This window comes from Mustela nivalis (assembly GCF_964662115.1).
Source record: "Mustela nivalis genome assembly, chromosome: 4".
NCBI classification, from domain to species: Eukaryota; Metazoa; Chordata; class Mammalia; order Carnivora; family Mustelidae; genus Mustela; species Mustela nivalis.
Window position 1 is genome coordinate 13,006,708 of NC_139023.1, and position 25,683 is coordinate 13,032,390.

At 35.4% G+C, this 25,683-nt stretch overlaps 1 protein-coding gene across 2 annotated transcripts in view; it reads left to right on the plus strand.

Annotated features, from left to right (window-relative positions):
- CENPC (centromere protein C) overlaps positions 1 to 25,683 on the plus strand; it is a 93,610-nt gene that overhangs the window by 62,543 nt on the left and 5,384 nt on the right. For both annotated transcript variants that reach the window (XM_082726362.1, XM_082726361.1), the window contains exons 11-17: positions 1,631 to 1,774; positions 2,911 to 2,993; positions 9,245 to 9,304; positions 18,129 to 18,233; positions 18,969 to 19,097; positions 20,803 to 20,898; positions 22,807 to 22,961. In XM_082726362.1, coding sequence (XP_082582488.1) covers positions 1,631 to 1,774; positions 2,911 to 2,993; positions 9,245 to 9,304; positions 18,129 to 18,233; positions 18,969 to 19,097; positions 20,803 to 20,898; positions 22,807 to 22,961 — 772 coding nt within the window. The remainder of the gene's footprint in view (positions 1 to 1,630; positions 1,775 to 2,910; positions 2,994 to 9,244; positions 9,305 to 18,128; positions 18,234 to 18,968; positions 19,098 to 20,802; positions 20,899 to 22,806; positions 22,962 to 25,683) is intronic.

Genomic DNA, 25,683 nt, shown 5'->3' on the forward strand with positions numbered 1-25,683 from the left:
TAAAAGTCATGTCATTTGTGAATAGAAATAGTTCTACCCTTCCTTTCCATTCTATTTTTTGTCTTCTGTTGCCTAATTGCCCTTGCTAAAATCTTTAGTACAGTGTTCAATAGAAGTGGCAACAGCAGACTTCTTGTCTGGTTCCTAAATTTTAGGATGAAAACATCTAGTCTTTCACCATTTAGCATATTGCTAGGTGTAGGTTTTTCATATATACCCTTATCAGGCTGAGGCAGTTCCCTTCTAATCCTACTTTGTTGAGCATTTTTATCATAAAAAGGTGTTGGATTTTGTTAAATGCTCTTTTGTTTGTTATTGATCTGATGTATTATTTAATTGGTTTTTGGGTTGTAGACCAAACTGCATCTCTGGTATAAATCCCATTTGGTCATGATGTATGTATGATTCTATTTATACATTGTTAGATTTCTTTTGCTAATATGTTGTTGAGTTTTTTGGTGTGTAGTTTTCTTGTGATGTCTTTGTCCAGTTTTGGTATCAGGAGATTCCTGGCTTTATAAAGTAAGTTGAGAAGTTCTCCTGTTTTTTGAAAGAGTCTGTGAAGAATTTGTATTCTTTGAATGCTAGGTAGAATTTAGCAGGGAAACCATTTGGGCCTGGGCTTTTCTTTCTGGGTAGTTTTTTGATTACTGATTTATTCTCTTGTTACAGGTCTTTGAGATTATTCCTTCTTGAATCAGTTTTGGTAATTTGTGTGTCTTTAGGAATTTATCCATTTCATCTAGGTTATCTAATTTGTTGACATAATTGTTCATAGTAATCTCTTATAATCCCTTTTATTTCTTCAGATTATGATTATAGCACCGAAATCTGCATGTTTTTTAGTAACGTTGTATGCAAATTATTTTCTCACATATGATAAGAGTAGGTTGATAGACTGAGTCAAGAAACAAATTAAAATATAGGACTTAGAAGAGGAATGTGAGAGAAGAAAAAAATCATACAGTCTGGGAATAGTATATCCTATTTGCATGTATTGGAGATAAACTGATTAGCTGTTAAAGAGATGAGCCTGATTCCCTCTGAGCACCTTACTGTACCTCAGTAGGCTGACTAGGGGTGTCAAAGAAAGCAATTTCAGTTTCTTGTGGATTTTCAAAAAAAAAAATGATTAAATGTGTAATATACATCATATGCTGCCTGTAGGTGATGTCTCCTTGTGTCCCCTTGTCATCACCTCTATCTTAGGCCAGGTCTGTACCATTTCAGAATTTTTCTTTTCTTTTTTTTTCTTTAAGATTTATTTATTTATTTATTTGAAAGGCAGAGATCACAAGTAGAGGCAACCAGAGAGAGAGAAGGGCGGAAACAGGCCCCCTGCGGAGCAGAGAGCCTGATGCGGGGCTCAATCCCAGGACCCCGGGATCATGACCTGAGCTGAAGGCAGAGGCTTTAACCCAGTGGGCCACCCAGGTGCCCCTCAAAATTTTTCTTAGTAGTCCTAGAATCAAATTTTTTTCCTAGGTTAGTTGTATGTCCTAGGACCTATAAACAGGGTTATCTAATATTTGTTACAGCCAGTATGATATTGTTTACTCATTGTGTATTATCCCTGAAAGAAATATTTTATGGAGAAATGAAAACAACTTTACACTTTACATTTTCACAGAGGTACAAGAAGTACAAAGGATCAAGATAATATGAGTGAACGGAATGTTCATCAGGAGTCTCAGATCAAGGGATTTACACACAATACACCAGCAGAATCTAACTTCGATTCTAGAGAGCAGAAGATTTCAGTTTTGGAAGGAAGGTATGTATGTGTTCTAAGGATAATTGGGTTTACCTTATACTAGTCACTCATTGCTGTGTAACAAATTACCCCAAACTTTAACAGTGACTTGGAAACATCTGTGGTTTCATAGTTTCTGTGGCCAAGAAGTCTGGGTTAGCTTGCTAGTTCTTACTCAGTGGTTCTAATGAGGTGTAGCATTCAAGATACCTACCTGGTCTGTAGTCCTTTGATGGCTTGACTGTGACTGGAGGATCTACTTATAAGGTAGTTTGCTTCCATGGCTGTTAGCTTTATGTGTCTTTGTTATGTGGCCCTCTCCATAAGGGTATTCAACATGACAGCTGGCTTTTTACAAAACAAGTAATCCAAGAGAAAGTGTGACTATGATGGAGGTTAAAATTGTCTCTCTGAAGTTGTGCACTATCACTTCTACTCCATTCTGTTTGTTGGAAACAAGTCATTAAGTCCAGACCACATTTAAGGAATGGGGGATTAGGCTCTCTCTCTCGAAAAGAGGAGTATTTAAAAATTTGTGGGTATGTGTTTAAAACAGGTACACTCAGTGAACAAACCAAGTTAACCTACTCTTACAATATCTGAAATCATATACCCCTTTTTAAAATGAAGGAATGGTAAATTATAACAGATTATCAGGACTTTTAAGTGATGGCTAAGATTTCTTTACTATTTGGTAGGTTATGACTACTAGGCCTATCCTGGGTTCATAATGGAAGGAAAGGGATCTAGAACTGGGATAAGCTGAATTATCTCTGAGCAATTTCTGGACTATATTTTAAATTCCACTTGTTTCTGACTATATTTTTTAATTAAGAAAAGCTGATTTATTTCTAAAATTTTTTATAATTTGATTTATCAAGGGATGTTACTTGAGTTGAAATTAAAATTTAGAATTAATTCATGGAGTTTAAAAGGTTATATAAAATTCAGTATTTGTCCTGTTTGACAGTTATAGGATTAAATTTTAGATTCTTTGTTTTATTTGGCATGTAAATATACTTTTGGTGATCTATAGCATCACTCTTAGTTTTATAAGAAGGAAACCTTTTTGGGGAGAAAAATGACCATTAGGGTAGAAAATTAGATATATGTATTATAAAAGCACAAATTTGATGATTTACTTTTTTATCTTAAAGTGGACCTTTCAGGCTCAAGAATTATTTAACACCTGGAAAGAATAATTCTGATGTGGATGACAAGGAAGTTCAGGAAACTTCAAGTAGGTTATTACTTATTGTTTGTTGTCTTGATATTTATGGCATTATGCATGCAGAGTAGGGTGTGCTATGTTTTATATAAATTGTTGCCAGTGGCAAGTGTGTATTGAGTACTTACTCTTAAGAGCCTTAGTATTTTTAAGATACTTACAAATTTGTAAGATTTGTAAGATCTTATACCTGTGTGATAGAGGCAGGAAGAGAGAGAGAATGACAGAGTGACAGTCCTTTCTTTGAGGTAGAACATAAAGAAGTAATTAACACTTAAAATATCTACTTGAGTATTGAAAAATGTTAAGAGGTGTCTGGGTGGCACTGTTGGTTGGGTGCCCGGTTCTTGATTTCAGCTCAGGTCATGATCTTAGTGTTGTAAGATAGGGCCCAGTGTTGGGCTCATGCTCATGTAGAGTCTACTTGTGACTTTCTCTCCCTCTCTTTTTGCCCACCTTGCAGTTTCTCTCTCTCTTTCTCTCTCTCTGAAATAAATAAATCTTTTTTTAAAAATAAGTATGTTAAGCTGTTAAGGGTATAAATGAAGAAAGATTAGCCATGTATACTGTAGCTGTATGATGGGTATATCAGTTTCATTATATTGTTTTTTCTATTTTAAATATATTTGAAACTTCACATAGTACAGTTTTTAAAATGCCTCTTAATAATTTTGTAATTTTTATGCTGCTAAAGAATGTGCTTGGAATTTAATCAGTTATACTGTTTTTTGTTTCCTAAGTCACTAATTCATTTTCCTTTTCCTTTTTTATTTTTTAAAATTGGAATCTTTCTCTCTCTCTCTCTTTTTTTTTTTTTTTGAGAGAAAGCACACACAGGTGCGCCCATGAGCAGGCCTGGCCATGGTGGGGTGGGGTGGCCAGAGGGAAAGGGAGGGAATCTTAAGCAGACTCCTTGCTGAGCTCAGAGCTCATCTCACAACCCTGAGATCATGATCTGAGCCAAAATCAAGAGTTGGACACTCAGCTAACTGAGCCGTCCAGCACCCCTCTTTTTCCTTTTGATTTGCATCTCTTGAAATACTAGGAATGTGGAATTTGTTTTTTTAAAGATTCTGGTTTTAAGGGATCTCTATGCTTAGAGATAAGCATCCCCATCTCTTGGGGCTTGAAACTGCAATGCTGATAACAAGAGTTGCAGGCTCTATCAACCAAGCCAGCCATGTGCCCCCTTTTAAATTGTTTTTTTTCTCTCTGTGTTGAGAATTATTTTATTATTTTTCTCCTCTAAGTTGAATGCTTTCTTATTATTTTTCTATAATAAAAATTTTTTTATTTGAAAAAACAAATTTTCCCGACTACAGCTTTAGCTTAATTTTACAGCTTTTTATTTATTTATTTTTAAAATCTTTAAAAAGATTTTATTTATTTGTTTATTTATTTGTAGTGTGAGCAGGGTTGGGGCAGAGCAAGAGGGAGAGAGAGAATCTGAACCAGATTCTGTGCTGAGTGTGGAGCCCCACCTGGGGCTTGATCTCATGACCCTGAGATCAGGACCTGAGCCAAAATCAAGACTCTCAACCGACTGAACTACCCATGTGCCCCAGTTTTACAGCTTTTTAAATATTGTGTTCTTTTTTCCTTTTTAAAGATTTATTCTTTTATTTTAGAAAGAGAAAGAAGAGCACAAGCCGGGGAAGGTTAGGAGGAGGGGCATAGGGAGAGAGAATCTCCAGCACTCCCTGTGAGTGCAGAGCCTGACATAGGACTCGGTCCCACAACCCTGAGTTCATGGCCTAAGCTGAAATCAAGAGTTAGATACTAGACCAACTGAGCCACCCAGATCACTCCAAATGTTGTATTCTTACTGTAGTATACCCTAAATTACAGTGATTTTTCTTTGACCCAAGAGTCTTTTAAGGATATATTAGTCCAACAGCTTGGCCCCCAGAGTCTCTTGGTAGAGTCGAACTCTACCACTTATTTACTATGTTATTATTATTTTTTTTAAGATTTTATTTATTTATTTGACAGAGAGAGATCATAGTAGGAGAGAGGAAGGGAAGAGATCACAGAGAGAGAGGAAGGGAAGCAGGCCCCCTGCTGAGCAGAGAGCCCGATTTGGGACTCGATCCCAGGACCCTGAGATCATGACCTGAGCTGAAGGCAGCGGCTTAACCCACTGAGCCCCCCAGGCGCCCTACTATGTTATTTTGAGTAAAAAATTTCATTGCTCTTACCTTCAGCATACTTATCTATAAAATTGGAATATCACTTCTAATCCCTTAGCTTTCTTATTTAGTTTAATATCTGGTTTATATTAAAACATTATTATGTTGACTGTTATTCTGAAGTGTTTTGTTCTTTGTTAACAATTTCTAATTTCATTTCATTGTTCTAGGGAATTTTGGCTTGTATTATTTATTTTTTGAATTTATTAAGGTTTTCTTTATGATCTGTAGTATGCTTAGAACATAAAAAATTCATGGGTTCTCCTATGGGTGCTTTAAAAGAACACTATTCTTTTGTGTACATGTATGGATATAGAAATATATATCCACTTATTTTATTGATATAAGTGTATATATATTTTTGAATATTTTGAATATTTATGGAACTCAAATATTTTTAATTTTTAAAGATTTTTATTTACTTGAGAGAAGGTGAGTGGGCATTTGAGAGGAAGAGGGATAAACAGATTCCCTGTTGAGCAGGGAGCCCGACACAGGACTTGATCCCAGAACTCTGACATCATGACCTGAGCTGAAGGCAAATGTTTACACCCAGGTGCCCCCGAACTCTTTAATATTTATAGAATATTATGGAATATTTACTATGTATCCTTCTAGAGGCTGCAGATGTGGTAGTGAACAAAAGTGACAAAAACTTCTGTCCCCCTGGAGCCTACTTTCTGGGGGAACCAGCATAGAAGACAATAAAAAATGAGAGCAAAATTTAGGATTTGCTGGATTGAGAGTAGAGTAATAAAGCAGGGATTTTGTGGTGGGAAATGGTGGTTACATGCTTAGGTAGATGGGCAGAAAAGGCATTACTGAGGACGTGATCATCTGAGGAAAAGATGAGGAAGCAAATCTTGTAGCTGTATCAGGAAATACCTCAAGTCAGGGAAGAACAAGGCCAGTTTTGATATGATAATGAGTCTGATGGCAGGAAACACTCAGGAGACTGGGCGGAGCAAAGAGAGAGGTATTAGGAGATGATGTCACAGAGATAACGAGAATGAAAGATCACAAAGGATGTTAAAGGCTATTTTAAGGATTTTTTGCAAAAGTTTTTCCTAAGAGAGTTGATAAGACATTGGAGGGTTTTGAACAGAGGAGAGACATGATGGACCTATAAACAGAATGATTGGCTGCTGTGTTAGGGAAGGCTGGTGAGTTTGAGGGGGCTGGCATTAAAGTTGGAGGCAGGGAGACTGGTTGGTGAGACATTAGTAATCCCCCTGAGAGTTTGCTTAGACTAGGGTGGTAGCAGTGGAAGGTGGACAACAGTAGTAGGATTTTGAATAGATTTGAAGATAAAATCAATAGCATTTCCTGATGGATGGGATGTGGGATGTAAGAAAGAGATATCAGGGATAACTTGAAGGCTGTAGGCTTGAGCACCTAAAAGAATTATGTTGTCATTACTTGATTTGAAAACTGTTAGGGAAGGAGCAGATTTGGGGGAAAAGAAGAGGATATTAGAATTGAACATATTACATTAGATATTAATTTGATCCTTTATATCCTTGCTTGTGATTTGTGAAACCTGCTGAAGACTGCCAGAGTTGAAGTAAAGTGTTTCCACTACAATAGTCTGCTATTTTCTCCTTATATTTTCTGCAGTGTTTGCTCTGTACATTTCAGTGCTGTTAGTAAGCATGTAAACCTTTATATGGAATGTACCTGCTTTGGTCAAATTCATCTTTTTTTTTTTTTTTTTTTAAAGATTTTATTTATTTCACAGAGAAAGAGAGGGATCACAAGTAGGAAGGAGGCAGGTAGAGAGAGAGGGAAGCAAGCTCCCTGCTTGAGCAGAGAGCTGGATTTGGGGCTTCATCCCAGGACCCCAGGATCATAACCCGAGCTGAAGGCAGAGGCTTAACCCGCTGAGCCACCCAGGTGCCCCCAAATTTATCTTCTTGATCTTGTTACAGTGCTTTTACCTTGTAGTCTGTTTTGTCTAATATTAATATTATGACCCTAGTTTCTTTTGGCTCATTGCTCTTTTTTATATTTTTATTTATCTTTTTACTTAACCTTTCTTACAGACCTAAAACAAAGTGGTTTAGAAACAGTACATGAGGGGCACCTGAAAATTAGATTTTTTTTTTTTTTTTTTTTTTTTGGTAACAGCTTTATTAAGATGTATATTGAGATAGTCAACATACCATAAAATTTACCCATTTATGGGATATAATTCTATGGAATGTAACCATCACCACAGTAAATTTTAGAACATTTTATCATCCCCAGAAGAAACCCTGTATTCTCTATCTCTAGCAGGCACCTTTCATTCCCTCACCTCTCCCTACCTTTTAAGCCTGTGGCACCCACTAATCTACTTTTATTTTCTATAGATCTCTATAGATTTGCCAGTGCTGGACAGGGAAATTAGATTTTATGATCACTAGAACATTAGATTTTTATGATTTTAGCCCGCAAGTTTATAAGGTAACTAATTCAGTCATTTAATTTTAACTTTTTTTTTTTTTAGAGTGAGTGTACATGCATGTGTGAGTGGGATGGGGAAGGGCAAAGGGAGAGGGAGAGAGAAAATCTAAAGCTGGTTCCATGCTCAGCATGGTACCCAACTTGGCGTTCGATTTCATAACCCAGAGATCATGATCTGAGCTAAAATCAAGAGTCAGATGCTTAAATGATTGCCGCCACCCAGGTGCCCCAGTTCAGTCATTTTAAACAGTCTTTTTGTATCGTGGACTCATTTGAGAATATAATGAAAGCTTAGACTTATTTTTCAGGAAATGCATATTACATATAAAATTGTATCAAAAGTTTTAGGTCATTCATAGACATTAAGTGTCCTAGTTACATGTTGCTCCATAACAAACACACACAACTTAGTAGCTTAGTACAACAATTGATTTTTATCTCTCAGTGTTCTTGGGTTGACTTGGCTTAGTTGGGCAGTTCTTGAACTTGGGCTTTCTCATGAATTCATACTTAAAATGCAAGCTGCTGGGCCTGGAGTCCTTTGAAAGCTCAACTGGGTTGGAAGTCCAGGGTGACTTTTTTCACTTAGATATTTAGCACTTAGGGACGCCTGGGTGGCTCAGTGGGTTGAGGCCTCTGCCTTCGGCTCGGGTCATGATCCCAGGCTCCTGGGATCATGCCTTGCATTGGGCTCTCTGCTCTGTGGGGAGCCTGCTTCCTCCTCTCTCTCTGCCTGCTTCTCTGCCTGCTTGTGATCTCCATCTGTCAAATAAATAAATAAAATCTTCAAAAAAAAAGTCTTTAACAACAACAACAACAAGAAAAATACTTAGCACTTGACTGGTGTGGCTGGAACCGTTGAGGGCTGGCCACATGTATCTTTTTTCTCCGCATGTTCTTTCCATGTGCTTAGCTTGGGTTTCCTCACAGCTTGGCAGTGTTGGGGGGGTCAGACTTCACATAAGGTGTCTTTCTCCAAAGTGAAGTTCTAAGAGACCCAGGTGGAACTTGAATATCTTCTTAGGACTTACCTTTGAGGTCCCAGAATATCATTTCTGCTGTGTTCTGTTGGTCAAGCAGGTCGTTAAGATCAGCAGAGATTCAGGGAATTAGGGAATTCAGAGAAAAGGGAATTAGACTCTGCTTCTTGATAAGGAATGACATTTGTGCATAGGAAGAGAAAGAATTAATGGCAGCTATGTTTAGATGCTATTTCAATACTAAAGTTGAAAATTCTGGCCTAATTGGCACACTGCTAAATTTAGTATACTTGTACTATTTTAGAGCTTAAAAGATCATATATTACATTATTAGCATTTGATCGTTCTTTATTACACCCTACATTTTAATGTACTAAGTTGCTTATTTTACCTCAAGTCTAGAAAACTTATTTTTTGTTATGTTTAATTATTAGGCTCTTTAGATATACATTATAGCAAAATCTAAAGAAATGTCACACTGTTTTTCATTAGTCTTTATTTCTCAGCAGTAAAAAGTAAAAGAAGTAATACCATGATTGTCAAGTTAAATTTAATGAAAATACTTATATTGAAATTTACAACTAACACAGTTGAATTCAACATGGAATTAGCAGCCTTTGCTCACGAGATTATCATTTGCATTTTGCAGGTGACTCAAGAGTAAAAATATCTACAGTGATACCACAGGATAAAATACATCACAAGTTAGGTAAGATTATTTCTGTCTTTTAATATCTTCATATTATAAAACCTCTGTTACTAAATGGGTCTTAATTCTTCTCACACAGAGAAAGGAAGTATTTGGATTAACTGGCAGATAAATTGAAAGTATTTGTTTAGTTTTTATGAATTTCACAATAAGTCATCATAGGCCAATGATGATCTTTATTAAATCTTGTGTCTCTCTCACTCTTTGCCCCATATTAAGGAACATGATTTTGCCCAGGCTAAGAAGTTAGGGTGGAGAATTCTGTAAATAATAACTGCTAGGTAGATGACACTTGACAACTCCCATTTTTATCCACCTCATTTGCAAACAAAGCAGTAGCTGGCATAGGTAGGCAAAGGTGGGAGATGGGGAACTCATGGAGAGGCCATGGAGGATTAAAATTCTTCAGTTCCCAATAGTGTATTTGCCAGTGAGGACTCATGAGACCTCTTGCACTTGTATCTAAGGAAACCACTAGAACTGAAACTTCTTCAAATTGCTTCAACCAAAAACTCACATTTTGTCAATATTTTGTGGGCCCAATGTGAAGACTGTTTTACCTCTTAGTGTTTAATACTTTCTTGAAAATTGGAATGATAACTAGTCAGGAGTAGGTAAACAGAGATAAAAATGTTTCTGAGCAAGGGCTTTAGCAACTAGAGAGAGGAAAATCTAGTATCATGCATAAGAAAGTAGACAACTGCTGGTGAGCTAGAATTTTTGTTAGTAGATGCATAACAGTTTCAACAATAAAAGAAATAATGAGGATTTTCAGAGATTCCATTATAGCATAGAAAACTTTCTGGGACAGAAAAACTCAATTTTTTTAAATTTAAAAAGTCATTAGATGGGGGCGCCTGGGTGGCTCAGTGGGTTAAAGCCTCTGCTTTTGGCTCACGTCATGGTCCCGGGGTCCTGGGATCGAGCCTTGCATCAGGCTCTCTGCTCAGCGGGGATCCTGCTTCCCTCTCTCTCTGCCTGCCTCTCTGCCTACTTGTGATCTCTGTCTGTTAAATAAATAAAATCTTAAAAAAAAAAAGTCAGTAGATGAAGTGAAACTAAAGGGTAGTCACTGTTGCTGAGAACTGAATTAGTAACTGGTGTTGACATGGAAGAAATTTATCAGAGACAAAATACGAAAAGATGGAAAACATGAGGGAAAAAGGTGGAAATAATATGGAGATAGTTGAGAAAACTTGCAAACAATAGGATTTCCAGAAAAGAGAAACAGGTGGAGGAAGGAAAAAAGTTAAAAGAAGTATGTTAAAGAAAACTTACCTAAATTAAAGATGGCTTAAATCTGCAATTTGAATGAGTTTGCCAAATGCCAGTCAAAATTATTGAAATAGATACACTTCTAGACATCAATGAATAAAATTTCTAAATTTCAAGACTATAGGAAGCTTCTAGACAGAAATATATATGGGAGAAAAAATGATGAGTACTGTTGATCTGTATAACATTGGAAGAATAAAATACCATCTATAGCCTATTTTAAGAAATATATTACAAGAATAAAATAACATCTGTAGCCCATTTTAAGAAATATATTACAATCTAGTAATCTTACACCTAGCCAAGATATTTTCCTTTCTGATAAGTGAATTTACTTTGCAGATAATACAAAGATTGAGTTGACTCTAAATCCTCTGATAAAATACTCGTGTATTTTAACTAAGTATATAAATCAAAACTGACTCCAAAGAAAGGAAATAGTGGTGAGGAATAATTCTTGTAATATATGTGCTTAAATTTAAGTAATGTGTATTTGTTTTCTGTTGCTATGTACTAAATTACCACAATATAGTGGCTTAGACAACACACATTTATTTATTATCTGTATTTTCTTTTGGACAGAAGCCCAGATGCATATTAGCTGGGTCCTCTGTTTAGGATTCAGGTTGCAGTCAAAAGTGTCAGCCTGGGTTGTGGTCTCATCTGAGGTTTGAGATCCTGTTCCAAGCTCATGTGGCTGTTAGATTTCAGTTCATCTGAGGTTTGAGGTCCTGTTCAAGCTCATGTGGCTTTTAGATTTCAGTTCCTTGAAACTGGGGCTGAGGTACCTGTTTTTTTTTTTTTTTTTTAAGATTTTATTTATTTATTTGACAGAGAGAAATCACAAGTAGATGGAGAAGCAGGCAGAGAGAGAGAGAGGGAAGCAGGCTCCCTGCTGAGCAGAGAGCCCGATGCGGGACTCGATCCCAGGACCCTGAGATCATGACCTGAGCCGAAGGCAGCGGCTTAACCCACTGAGCCACCCAGGCGCCCCATGTACCTGTTTTTTTTTTTTTTTTACAGGCTGTCAGCCATGGGCCATTACTTTCAACTTCTAAAGGCTGCCTGCAGTTCTTGCCACTTGACCTTTTCCATAGGCCCCTTCAGAGTCAGCAAGGCAGAATTTTTGCTTCTGCTCAATGGTGTCTTATATGTATGATATCATATATTGTCACATATATAATCATAACATAATCAGAGTGATTCCCTGTCACTATTGCCATATTCTGCAGATGGGAAGAAAGTCACAGTTCCCACATACATCTTAGGGGAGGGGATTATTACACAAGGATGTTGAATCATTCATTGCTGGTACCTTAGGGTGTGACTACTACCTAATGTTATTGTGAATGGGGATTTATTAGTGTTAAATAATGACATTTATAATAATACTTTGAAATCCATACTATCTTTAATTAAAACTTAATGTGGGGGGGCACCTGGGTGGCTCGGTGGTTGAAGCCTCTGCTTTCGGCTCAAGTCATGGTCCCGGGGTCCTGGGATCGAGCCCCACATCGGGCTCTCTGCTGAGTGGGGTGCCTGCTTCCCCCTCTCTCTCTGCCTGCCTCTCAGCCTACTTGTGACCTCTCTCTGTCAAATAAATAAATAAAATCTTAAAAAAAAAAAAAAACTTAATGTGGTAAGGAAGAGAATAGGAGCAGAACAGCAGTAGTAAAAGTAGTCAAAATGTTTTATTTTACTGAATGAGAAAAAGAGAAGATAGTGTATGTTGATAAGGGTTATAGTTTTTAATAAAATCATGGAGAAATGAGAATTTGATTTTTGAGTGCCAAGAATGGGAAGGTGATCAATATTAGAGGGAAAAAAGCACAGTAAAACTTTAAAATGACTAAGGGAGGGGAGTAAAAAGATATGGTCATTTGCTCAAATCAGTAAAAATGAGAAAGAAGCATCAATGCAAAATAACTAGTTAAATATAAATAGTAAGATGGAAGGAATAAAAAGAAACATGGTACTTGTTAACACTAAATAATGGATTGAATTCTTCTAAAAAGGTAGGGACTCTCAGATTTGAAAAACAGAATAAAGAAGGACAGATAATGATAAAAAATTAATGAAGAAGGTAGAAAAATCAAATGCTTACGCACCAAACAACTTATCAAATAAAATATATAAAGAAAAAAGTTTTTAAGAAACTCCAATTTTTACTTAAACATTATAGTTAGACTGGGAGATTCTAATAAACTTCTTTCAATTCATTGGAAACTTCTAGCAAGCAAAGTAGGTAAAAGCATAGGAATTTGATTATATACCCAACAAAGTCAGCTTAGTGTATAGAACTTTGCATTGTTCAGATAAAATTAGTGGATTTATGTGTATACACACAAACATGCATACATAACTCTCCTGATTTATAAGTTTTCTGTTGTGGAGCATTTAGATGGTGTTCAGTTTGGTTTTTGTTTTCTAAATATAAATAGTACTACCATGAATGTTCTTACAAATACAGCTTTACCCATTTTTTTAAAAAACGGTAATAGCAGAATGCCTGGCTAGTTCAGTCAGAAGAACATGTGACTCTTGCTCTTGGGGTCATGAGTTTGAGCCCCATGTTGGGTGTAGAGACTACTTAAATAAGTAAGTAAGTAAATAAAGTAAAAAAAAACAGTAATAGCTAATGTTCAATGAATTGCTATATGTCAGGCATTTTCTACCATTAAACAAATGGTATAAAACTCCATCTCACAAAACTCCATAAGGTAGGTTCTGTTATTTATCTGTTATTTATTTTATTAGGCAGATGGAGGAAGCTACAGTTTACATAAGAGAGGTTGAGTGGCTGTAACATCTGGGATGTTTCAAAATTAGTTCATAATAAAGTTAGTATGTAAGTTTGACTCCAAAATACTTCCAACAGAAAATTGGCTAGATGGTTAAGGTAAATTTTAACAGCCAAAGTTGTAATGATTATGAGAATTTCAGTTTATTAATACTGCCTTTTTTTTTCCCTGCTGCTGCTTTTTAAAAAAATGTTTGTTTTTCTTTATTTTTAAAATTTAATTGTATCAATATATAGTGTTTTATTAGTTTCAGAGGTAGAGTTCAGTGATTCATTAGTCTTTTAAAAAAATTTTTTTATTTAAATTCACTTAACATATAATGTATTATTGGTTTCAAAGGTAGAGGTCAGTGATTCCTCAGTTTTGTATAATACCCAGTGTTTATTCCATCACCGTCCTTAATGCCCATCACCCGTTTCCCTATCTCCCACTACCCCAGCAACCCTCGTTTGTTTCCTATGATTAAGAGTCTCCTCTGGTTTATCTGTCTCTTTGATTTTGTCTTGTTTTATTTTCCCCTCCTTTCTCCTATGAATCCTGTTTTGTTTCTTAAATTCCACACATGAGTAAAATCATATAGTTGTCTTTTTCTGATTAACTTATTTTGCTTAGTGTAATGTCCTTTAATTCCATCTACATTGTTGCAAGAGCCAAGATTTCGTTTTTTTTGCTGGCTGAGTAATATTCCATTGTATATACCTACCACATTTTCTTTATCCATTCCTCTGTTCATGGACATTTAGGCTTTTTCCATAGTTTGGCTATTATGGACATTGCTTCTATAAACATTGGTGTGCCTGTGCCCTTCAGATCACTATGTTTGTGTCCTTTGGGTAAATACCTAATAGTATAATTGCTGGGTTGTAAAGTAGCTCTTAGTTTTAACTTTTTGAGGAGCCTCTATCCTGTTTTCCAGAGTGGCTGCAGCATCTTGCATTCCCAGCAGTGTAAGAGAGTTCCCTTTTCCCCACATCCTTGCCAACATGTCATTTCCTGACTTACTAATTTTAGCCATTCTGACTGGTGTGAGGTGGTATTTCATTGTAGTTTTGATTTGTATTTCCCTGATACTGAGTGATGTTGAGCATTTTTTCATGTGTCTGTTGGCTGTATGGATGCCTTCTTTGGAGAAGTGTCTGTTCATGTCTTCTGCCCATTTCTTGACTGGATTATTTGTTCTTTAGGTATTGAGTTTGGTAAGTTCTTTATAGATTTTAGATATTAGCCCTTTATCTGATATGTCATTTGCAAATATCTTCTCCCAATCTGTTGGTTGTCTTTTGGTTTTGTTAACTGTTCCTTTGCTGTGCAAAAGCTTTTTATCTTGATGAAGGCCCAGTATGTTTTTACCTTTGGTTCCCTTGCCTTCAAGGGTTCTGGGATCGAGCCCCGCATGGGGCTCTCTGCTCAGAAGGGAGCCTGCTTCCCCCCACCCCCTCTGCCTGCTTGATGTAGCTGAGGTCAAAGAGGTTGCTGTTGCCTATGTTCTCCTCTAGGATTTTATTGGATTCCTATCTCACATGTTGGTCTTTCATCCATTTTGAAAAGCTTGTTTTTGTGTATGGTATAAGAGAATAGTCCACTTTTAGACTTCTGCCTGTGGCTGTCCAATTTTCTCAACACCATTTGTTGAAGAGACTGTCTTTTTTTCCATCAGATATTCTTTACTGCTTTGTCGAAGATTAGTTGATTGTTGAGTTGAGGGTTCATTTCCAAGTTCTTTCTTCTTTTCTATTGATCTATGTCTTTTTTGTGCCCGTACCATGCTGTCTTGATGATTCGAAGTTTGTAATAGAGCTTGAAGTCTGAAATTGTGTTGCTGCTAGCTTTGGTTTTCTTTTTCAAGATTCCATTGGCTGTTTGGGGTCTTTTGTAGTTCCATACAAATTTGAGAATTATTTGTTCCAGTTCTGTGATAAAAGTTGATGGTATATTAATAGGGATTGCATTGAATGTGTAGATTGCTCTAGGTAGCATAGACATTTTCACAATATTTGTTGTTCATTGCTCTAGATAGCATAGACATTTTCACAATATTTGTTGTTTCGATCCATGAGTATGGAATGTTTTTCCATTACTTTATGTCTTCCTCAATTTGTTTCATGAGTGTTCTATGGTTTTCGGAGTACAGATCCTTTGCTGCTTTGGTTAGATTTATTCCTAGGTGTCTAATGGTTTTTGGTGCAATTGTAAATAGGATCAACTCTTTAATTTCTCCTTTTTCCATCTCATTGTTAGTGTATAGAAATGCAACTGATTTCTGTGCATTGATTTTATATCATACCACTTTCCTGAATTCCTATATGAATTCTGGCAATTTTGTGGTGGAATCTTTTACATTTTCCACATAGAGTATCATGTCATCTGTGAAGACAATTCTTTTTTTTTTTTTTTTTTTTTTAAGATTTCTTTATATTAGAGAGCACACACACAGGTAGGGGAAGGGGCGGGGCAGAGGGAAAGGGAGAAGCAGACTCCCCACTGAGTAGGGAGCCTGACATGGGGTTTGATCCAAGGACTCTGTGATCATGATCTAAGCCAAAGACAGATGCTTAACTCAGTGAGCCAGCCAGGCACCCCTGAAGTCTACTGCTGTTGTACTACTGTCAGTTTATCCCTTTGTGTCTGTTAGTATTTACTTTATATATTTAAGTGTTCCTGTGTTCATATATACTTACAACTGTTAAATCCTCTTGTTGGATTGATCCTGCATAATTATGTAATTCCCTTCTTTGTCTCTTGTAGTCTTTATTTATTTTTAAGATTTTATTTATTTATTTGACAGATCATAAGTAGACAGAGAAGCAGGCAGAGGGGGTGGGGGGAAGCAGGCTCCCTTCTGAGCAGAGAGCCCCATGCGGGGCTCGATCCCAGAATCCTGAGATTATGACCTGAGCAGCAGGCAGAGGCTTAACCCACTGAGCCACCCAGGAGCCCCAAATCAGTTGATATCTTTATGGGTTTTCCCTTGTACATAACTGTCTACTTTTCTCTTGCTGCTTTTTAAAAAGATTTCTGCTTTATCTTAACTTTTGATATTTTAATTATCATGTGTGTTGGTGTGGACCTCATTGGGACCTCCTTGCTCTCTGTTCTTCCTGAACTTGGATGTCTCTTTCCTTTCCCAAATTAGGGAAGTTTTCAGTTATTACTTCTTCAGTTAATTTTTCTGCCCTTCTGTCTCTGTTTTCTTCTTCTTTCTTCTTCTTCTTCTTCTTCTTCTTCTTCTTCTTCTTCTTCTTCTTCTTCTTCAACCCCTGTTGGTACTACTGTTATTACACTTGATGTTGTCCCAGGGTTCCCTTGACCTATCCTCATTAAAAATGTTTTTTTTTTTTTTCTTTTTGCTTTTCAACATAGGTGCTTTTTTACTACCCATCTCACTGATCCATTCTTCTATATCCTCTACTTTGCTGTCAGTTCCTATAGTCTGTTTTTCCTTTCACTTTTGTATTGTTTAGCTCTGGTTCTTTTTTATATTTTTTTATCTCTTTATTGAAGTTCTCACTGAGTTCATCCATTCTTCTCTCAAGTTTGGTGAGCATTTTTATGATCATTACTTTGAACTCCAAGGTGGATTGTTTACTTGTGTTTTGTTTAGGGTTTTTTGTTGTTGTTGTTGAGTTTTATCTTACTCTTTCATTTGGAACATGAGCATGAATATGTCTCCTTATTTTGTGTAATGTTCTATTTGTATCTAAGAATAAATTGGACAGTTACCGTTCTTGGTCTTGAAGAAATGGACTTGTGTAAGAATATCCCCTATGTAGACTCTGTGTTTTGGTGGTTTTGGGTGGCCGGCTAGACCTGGAGTGTGCTTGGGCTGTTGTCACCCTGGTGTGATGAGACAAGGCAGATGGGGTGCTACCCTACGGGGGTAGTTGGAGCTTGGGTCCTGGGTCTGGCTATGGTAGCCCTAGCAGGCCAGCTGGAGCACCTGAATTTTAATTCCATCTGTATTATCACGGTTAAGGAATGTAAACAGTGGTGCTTGCCAGCACCTGTTGACCTGGAGAGAGTTCCAGTAGCTGTGCCTCTTTTTGACAGATGCTCTAAGGTTAGAAAATGGCTTTTCTTCACTTACTGTCTAGTTACCTTTTAAACCACTGGTATTTTGTTTGTTTGTTTATTTTGTGCCTCAGGGCAGGTGAGTCTGTGTACCTCTCAGTGACATCCTTCTGCAGGTCATCAGAGGGAGTAGAGTTTCAGATACTACTTTGTCTTTTCCTCTCCTCCCTTTCTCTCCGTGGTCCCTCTGTCCTTTGTTGAGCAGAAGTTCTTGTCAGTTTTCAGTTCTTCAGAAGAAATTGGTCTATATTTAGGTGAGGTTCAGTATGTCCATGGAAGTTGTGAGCCCACGGTCTTCCCTATGTTACTGTCTTAGACCACCTCTAGCGATCCCTCTTTTTGTGAGTATTTTTGCAGATTAATTTTATGTAAGTTAAATTCTAAATCAAGTTATGGCTAAGTTGCTTTCAATTCAGTTTACATTTCTACTTACAGTATGTTTGAGTTTCTTTAACATCATTCACCCTGGGTGTCATCAAGTTTTTTAATCTTTGACAATCTAGCAACTTATTTTTTCATTGATATTTCTTTAACTATTAACACAAATATATTGTGAAATTTTTTTTCTGTTTTGTCTAGAAACATGAGTGTTCTACAGGGTAATATCAATCTTTCTGCTACAAAGACCATCCAATTAAACATTTATGTTCATACCTTTTTTGTGTGATATCTTTTTACAGTATTGCCTTCCAACACACCAAATGTTCGCAGGACCAAGAGAACACGGTTGAAACCTTTGGAGTATTGGCGGGGAGAGCGAATAGATTATCATGGAAGGCCATCAGGTAAATTCCAGTTTACATTTTAATATCTGGCAAATAATAATTAGGATATAACAGTTTATTATGTGCAAAGCACTATTTTACATATGTACATGAATTACCTCATTTTATCATTATCCTTCAAAAATGAGGTCAGAATAGATTCAAGTACAGATCTATCAGATTACTATGGAAATGCTTATCTTTTTCTCTCTTTGGTAGCAATTTGAGGTGAGTTTGTGGCTTGAGAGTATTTTTATTCCATAGTATTGCACAAGGTTTTTAATTGCAAGAAATAAGTCATTAGATCAGAACATGAGAAAATAGTAAGTGGCAAAGATTAGTATTCCCTTTTACTATTCTCATCCCATTTGCTCGTCATATTTCTCTATAGAAATATAGATAGTGGGCCAGAAAATTATTTCCTTTCTGTGATGGATATATCTAAGTCAAAGAACTAAACTCACATGTGCATTATTATAAATATTTCATTGCTGGCTTTTGTGTTGTTTTTCAAACTGACTTGATTTCAAGCAACAGAGATCATTCTATCATGTTTCATCAGTGCATCTGGATTTAGGATGGTAGAAACATAAGTGAAATTGGTATTTGTGTTGTTTGAGTTACTAACTGTAAAGTATAATAGTAATACATTCTTTGATAGTCTGAAAGAAAATATGCTATAGTAATTTAAATTTTGGTTCAATATTTTTACTTTCTCTTGTATGATATTTACGTTTTTTTGTCATTAACTTTCAGGAGGATTTGTGATTGGTGGAATACTGTCCCCAGACACAGTATCATCTAAAAGGAAGTCAAAAGGAAAGAGTGGAAAAGTCAATAAAATGGTTGCTAGGAAAAGGATCTGTCTTGATAATGAGGAAAGAAGTATGAGCTTATTCCTGAAAGTAACCTTTAGATTTTATTTTAAATAATAGTGCTCTGAGAAGTAGCTCTTTACAAATTCTGTAATTTATTTGTAAAAATGTTAGACGTGATAGTTTAGGGTGAATTCACCTTTTTTTCTTTATTTTCTTATTAAGTTTTTAAATTTTAATTCCAGTGTAGTTAATGTATAGTGTTCTATTAGTTTCAGGTGTACAGTATAGTAATTTAACAATTCTGAACATCATTACTCAGTACTCATCATGATAAGTATACTCTTTATCCCCTTCACCTACTTCACCATTCCACACACCTCCCTTCTGATATGCTTTATTTTAAATAAGTACCCTCAGTGAGAGTTACTTTTTTTTCAACAAGAACATTTTTAACTCAAAACATACTTCAGAATACATGGTTCCAAAAATACATATAAAACATTCCACCCAAGAAAAGTAGAATACACATTTCTTCAAATACACACCGAAGAATCAATCACCTGGTTAAACCACATAAAAAGAGACATAACAAATAATGTAAATTTAAGAAGACTGAAATCATACCAAAACATTTTCTAACCACAGTGGTACAAAACTAAAGATCAACAATAAAACAAAGCTGGAAAATCTATAGTGTAAACTATTAAATATTTAGTATGTAAATATTAAACAATACACTACTGCACAGACAAGCATTGGGCCAAATAAGAAATCAAATGGTAAAACTGCTCATTACTTTCAATGTTATGTTAGTGTTTCTTCTGGTCTCTATTTTATTTATTTCTGATTTTTCTTTGTTACTTCCTTCCTCTACTAAATTTCAGCTAAGTCTTTTTCTAGTTCTTGTGTAATGTTGTTTCTTTGAACTTTATTTCTTAATACAAACGTTTATAACAAATTTCATTCTTAACACCTGCTTTTGCTGCATCCTATTGGTTTTGGAGTATCGTGTTTTCTTTATTATTGTTTTGAATTCACTTTTTAAAAAAATTTATTTATTTTTTAATTTTTTAAATTTTTAAAAAGATTTTATTTATTTATTTGACAGTCAGAGATCACAAGCAGGCAGAGAGGCAGGCAAAGAGAGAGGTGGAAGCCAGCTCCCTGCTGAGCAGAGAGCCCAACTCAGGGCTCGATCCCAGGACTTTGGGATCATGACCTGAGCCGAATGCAGAGGCTTTAACCCACTGAGCCACCTAGGTGCCCCCCTTGAATTCACTTTTTAATATCCACTTTTCCCCCAAATTCTGAAAATAAACAGATTTTTACTTAAAAAAAAAATCATTAATAGCATAATATAAAAAAACACTTCCTCGTGAGTAAATTACCCTGTCATTGAAGCTAACTTTTCCCATGTCAAATTATAATTAAAGTTGACATTTTTAATGAATTTTTTTCTGAAATGTATACTTCTTTTATACTTCTTGCTCTCTGAGAGAATATTCTAAATTTTCTTGATGATGCAAGAGTATCCATAACAGGTTTGCAGAAAATAGTTTAGTATGTTTGTTTCTGTATTAAATCATTGGGGTTTTTGAATTTTTGTTTGTCAGAGTGGTCATTTATAAATAGGAAAATAGGAAGAGATTGTTATGCCTGTGGCAGTCTTTTTTTTTTTTTTCCAACTTATTCATAGCTGTATTTAATATCAGACTTCTTTTTAATTGGGAAGAATTTTAAGTAGCTTTATTACAGTGGTATTTCTTTTGCAGAGAATAAATTCATGATAAATCTGAATATACCTCTGGGAGATCCATTGAAGCCAACAAGGGTAAAGGACCCAGAAACAAGAGAGATTATTCCCATGGGTAAGATTAGGGATAATGAAAATGCTTAATTTAATAATTAGTAAGGACAGATTGCTGGCTTGGTGACTATCTATCTATAGGTGACTACCTATCTACTTTCTCTTTTACTTCCTAGCTCTTTTAGAGCCCAGATCCATAGAGTATCTAATTCCAGTAAGCAGCCTTTGAGGATTACTCTGGAGGAGCTCTGATAGCAAACAATGTCTAGGGACACATAGCACAAGGCATTTATCCTCTAGGGTTCAGGTGCTATCATCAGGAGTGTTGCCTCCTGCAGTAGGGCCCAGGGGGAGGCAACCAAGATGACACATGGGAACAGGGGTTTTTTATGGGTAGTTGTTGCAATTTAGCTGGTAGATCCTAGAATAAACCCTTACTGTGAGTCCAGACAGGGATTGTGGACAGGATTTGGACAGCTTTCTGCACCATGGGATGCCAGTAATAGTACCTGGGAGATCAGACCTTTAGAGTGATGACGAGCAGGGACATTGATCGGCATACCATAAATGCCATGGTTAACCTAAGGCCAGCAGAGGGGTTCTAGAGGCCTACCGTCGTGTCTAATAGGCCTTAAAAGTACCTTGTCTGTGAGACCATGACTGGTTCCAAAAGATGAACTATAGTGTGGTGAGGGCAAAGAGGGAACACTTAGCTATCTACCAACAGGCGGAATTTACATATAGGAAATAGTTAAATGTTTTAGCTGTTTTGACTATACCAGTGAGTACTCAGGACTAATTTCTCCTAATCAGAGGACAAATAGGTGCAACCAGAGAGGCAGTAATCGCATTCCCAATTAAAATTTTGGCTGTGAAATAGGTTCCATTTGACATCTTAAGTAGTATTAAGTATTTTTATAATCGGATTATTTATTTAGCAACAGAGGTAGAAGTACAGAAAATTTTGTTTAGTGTAACGTTCTTAACCAAAAACATTGCTATATTGTATCAGGTTAGAGAGTTGTCAGGAGTTCATAACTTTTTGTCTGTTTGTTGAGTCTGTATATTTTCTATCTACAATCTGTGAGATTACTAACATTCCTAAATACCCAAGGAAACAGAAGTTGATTGCAGAAGAATATATTAACTATATATTTGGAAAGGCTTATAAGTAAAAGGGGACTTCAGAATTAAGATAGTGATTTGTGAGCAATAGTAAGTACTCTGGCTTTACTTGATAAAAATCTTGCTGTTTAATAATCCGTCAAGCAAGCACAAAATAATCTATTACAATGATACATTTGTTAATTGTGGGCCATGTTAAACTTTATAAAGATGTGGAAATCTTGTTCCTTAGCTAATTATGTTCTCTGAGCTATAATAGAAATAATAATAATTTTACCATTTTTTATTAATAGCTAAGACTTACCTAATGCTTATTAATTGTGCCAGACAGTATTTTAAATACTTTATACACATTCATTTTTTTTTTTTAAGATTTTATTTATTTATTTGACAGAGAGAGATCACAAACAGGCAGAGAGGCAGGCAGAGAGAGAGGAGAAAGCAGGCTCCCTGCTGAGCAGAGAGCCTGATGCGGGGCTGGATCCCAGGACCCTGGGATCATGACCTGAGCCGAAGGCAGCGGCTTAACCCACTGAGCCACCCAGGCGCCCCCATTTATTCATTTGATATTCACAATTCTAACATAGATGAACTATTATTGTCCCATTTTAGAGAAAAGAAAACAGAGGCATAGAGAAGTAACTTGCCTGGTCACACAACTTGTGAGATAGACAAAATTTGACCTCTACCATTCTAGCTCAAGTAAATGACCTTAATCACTTCTGTCATTGTAAGCCAGGTTTATATCTAGGAATAATGCTATTATATATGTGTGTATATATGTTATATCATTGAGCATTATTATTGCTATTGCTCTATATTTATATTAGTGTTTTTCCCTTAGATCTTTTAAGGCCACGAGATACATATCAATTTTGTGTTGAGCATCATGAGTTGAAAGTGTATAAAACACTGGATACACCTATTTTTTCTACTGGAAAATTGATATTGGGACCACATCAAGAAAAGGGAAAGCAGCATGTTGGCTCAGATATATTGGTGAGTGTATTTCTCCATATCTTTATGTTTCTCTATTGGCATAACTCTGATTTATTGGACTTGATGAGGCATTAAAAATGCTGTTTTCTCAGAAATGATATTATTGTGGTGCATAGAGAATTTTTCTGTTAAATCTGTTTAGAGTCAATCAGGCAATGGTTCTTTAATAAGTACCTGTTCTCTGCATAGCCATGTAACCTTGAAATTTAAAAGTTTAAGGAATGTTCTTTACTTTGAGGAATGGTAGAATATAGATTTGCAAACAAATCATTAGAGCTGGTGAAAATTAAGTCTAAATTTCATTTCACTGATCATGTAGTTTAAGAATAATGAGGTTTTAAAAGTTTTTCTCAGAATCATGTAATTAGCAGTAGACTAAGGAGTAGGAGCTAGTTACTTCAATAAATATTAAATAATGTATTACTGTATGTGGCAGCATTACTGGCTGAAATTATAATGAGTTTCAAGGTGAGTCCATCTTTGTTCTCTCATTGGAGACACACACCTTTGCACCATTAATGTGAAGTATATATATGTTATATTTGTACATTTTGAATTTGAAAATTGCAGAATTTGAATATCACCAAATTTTAATAATATTTACTGTTTTAGGGATGCCTGGGTGGCTCAGTTGGTTGAGCATGTCTTTGGTTCAGGTCATGATCCTAGGGTCCTGGGATTAAAGTCCCACATCCGGCTCCTTACTGGGCAGGGAGCCTGCTTCTCCCTCTGCCTGCTGTTCCTCTGCTTTTGCTCTCTCTTTCTGACAAATAAATCAATCAAATCTTTAAAAAAATATATATTTACTGTTTTACTGCCATTTAAAAATACTTAGTCTAAGGCACATTTTTCAGTATGTAACATTTCAAGAACCTGTGGTATCATGGGTTACTGGAGTATTGCATTCAAAACAATTAATTTTACTCAAGAAAGAAAAAGAGAAGGAACACGAGGACCCTTGGGTTTATATTATCAAAGAAGGGCAAATTGAGGCAAGAAAAAAAGGCACACATGAAAAAGTAACTCATTAATACCTTAGTATAACTAGAATTAGAAAATACTTTAATCCAATCTTAAAATGATAAAGATCTCCAGGTGCTATTAAAAGAGTAAAAAACACATTTAACTAACTAAAGTAATGATGATTTCTGCATAATAATTAAGGAACAGTTAATAAGACAAGCATTATGAAATATCATGATTGAAATAATACCAGTTACCCATTAAACTGTGATGCCTTTATTAGACAAAAGAAAATTTAAATAGTAAATGTAAATAGAAGATGTTTGAAAGTATTTAATCTGGCTACTATTCTAAGGAATGTACATTAAAAAACATTAAAAACAAGAATATTTTATATTTACTGAGCTAGTAGAAATTATTGGAAAAATATCTGTACCCTTTGATTTATGACTCTTATTTCAGTATATTTTCCTCAGAAAATAATTTAAAGGGTAGGGAAACTGAACATATATAGGTATTTTTTTGTAACATTGATAGTAATTGCAAAAATTAGAAACTATTGAAAAGTTGCAGAAAGAAATGGTTATATTTTATATTTTGACTTTATAATAAGATGTCATTATATGATAATAAGCAGTTATATAGGACTTAGATGTTCCAGATACTGTAATAAGTATTTTTATATCAGTTTAAGCATATAGTTTTGAAGAATAGCCATATAAGAAGAACTTTAGGATAAATATTTAAGCAAACGTATGGAAAATAGAAAACTGTTTTATTCTGACCAAAATTTAAAAATGAAAATTGAAGGAACTATAGAAAAATAACGTTATCAGGTGATCATAGTTTATTTTTATTTCTTCTAAATATTGCCTTTAACTTTTTAGAATGAAAATCAGAGTTATTCTTTTTTTTAATATGAGAGTATTTTTAAATTTTTTAAAACATGAAGGACACTTTTAAATATATGCTTTTGAAAAACAAAAGGGACCAGAGAGAGAACTAGCATAGACTGTTAACTCTTTCCTTCAAACTCAATGTTAAAAAGTCTGTATGAGAGGGAGATAGTAGCAGTAGTAGATTTGTTAAAATCAAACCACAAAAGAATTAACAGATTACTATGGGATTTGGTTGTGGAGCTCTCCCAAAAGATGAGATTTAGAAATGGTAATATAAAATATATATTTTATTATATTATATAAATATAAAATATATAATATAAATATAAAAAATTATGTAATATAAAATAAAAAAGTGAAGTGATGTGGAAAACAGGAAAAGAAAACAGAAGAGAGGAAATAAAACCAAATGAGTGAAGGGATGGAAATATTTGAAAAATTAGACAATAAATGTTCCAGAACTAAAAAACAAAAAGTTAGAGCAACATACTTTAAAGAACCAGAGCTCCTTAGAGAATTGTCTGAATGGAGGCCTGGAGCTGAGCTTGAAATATGTATTTTTAAAGATTTATTTATTTATTTATTTTAGAAAGAGAATGTGGGGAGGATTGGGAGAGGTTAAGTGAGAGGATCTCAAGCAGACTCTGCGCTGAGCGTGGAGTGTGACACAGGGCTCAATCCCACAATCCTGAGACCATGACCTGAGCTGAAACCAAGAGTTGGAGGCCTAGTGGACTGTATCACCCAGGTACCCCTGATCTTGAAGTGTTTTGAGTAAATAAGAATAACTTAAGTGGATTGATACATATCTACTATATATAAATTCATGAATTTGAAAGACTGATACTAAAAGAAAACCT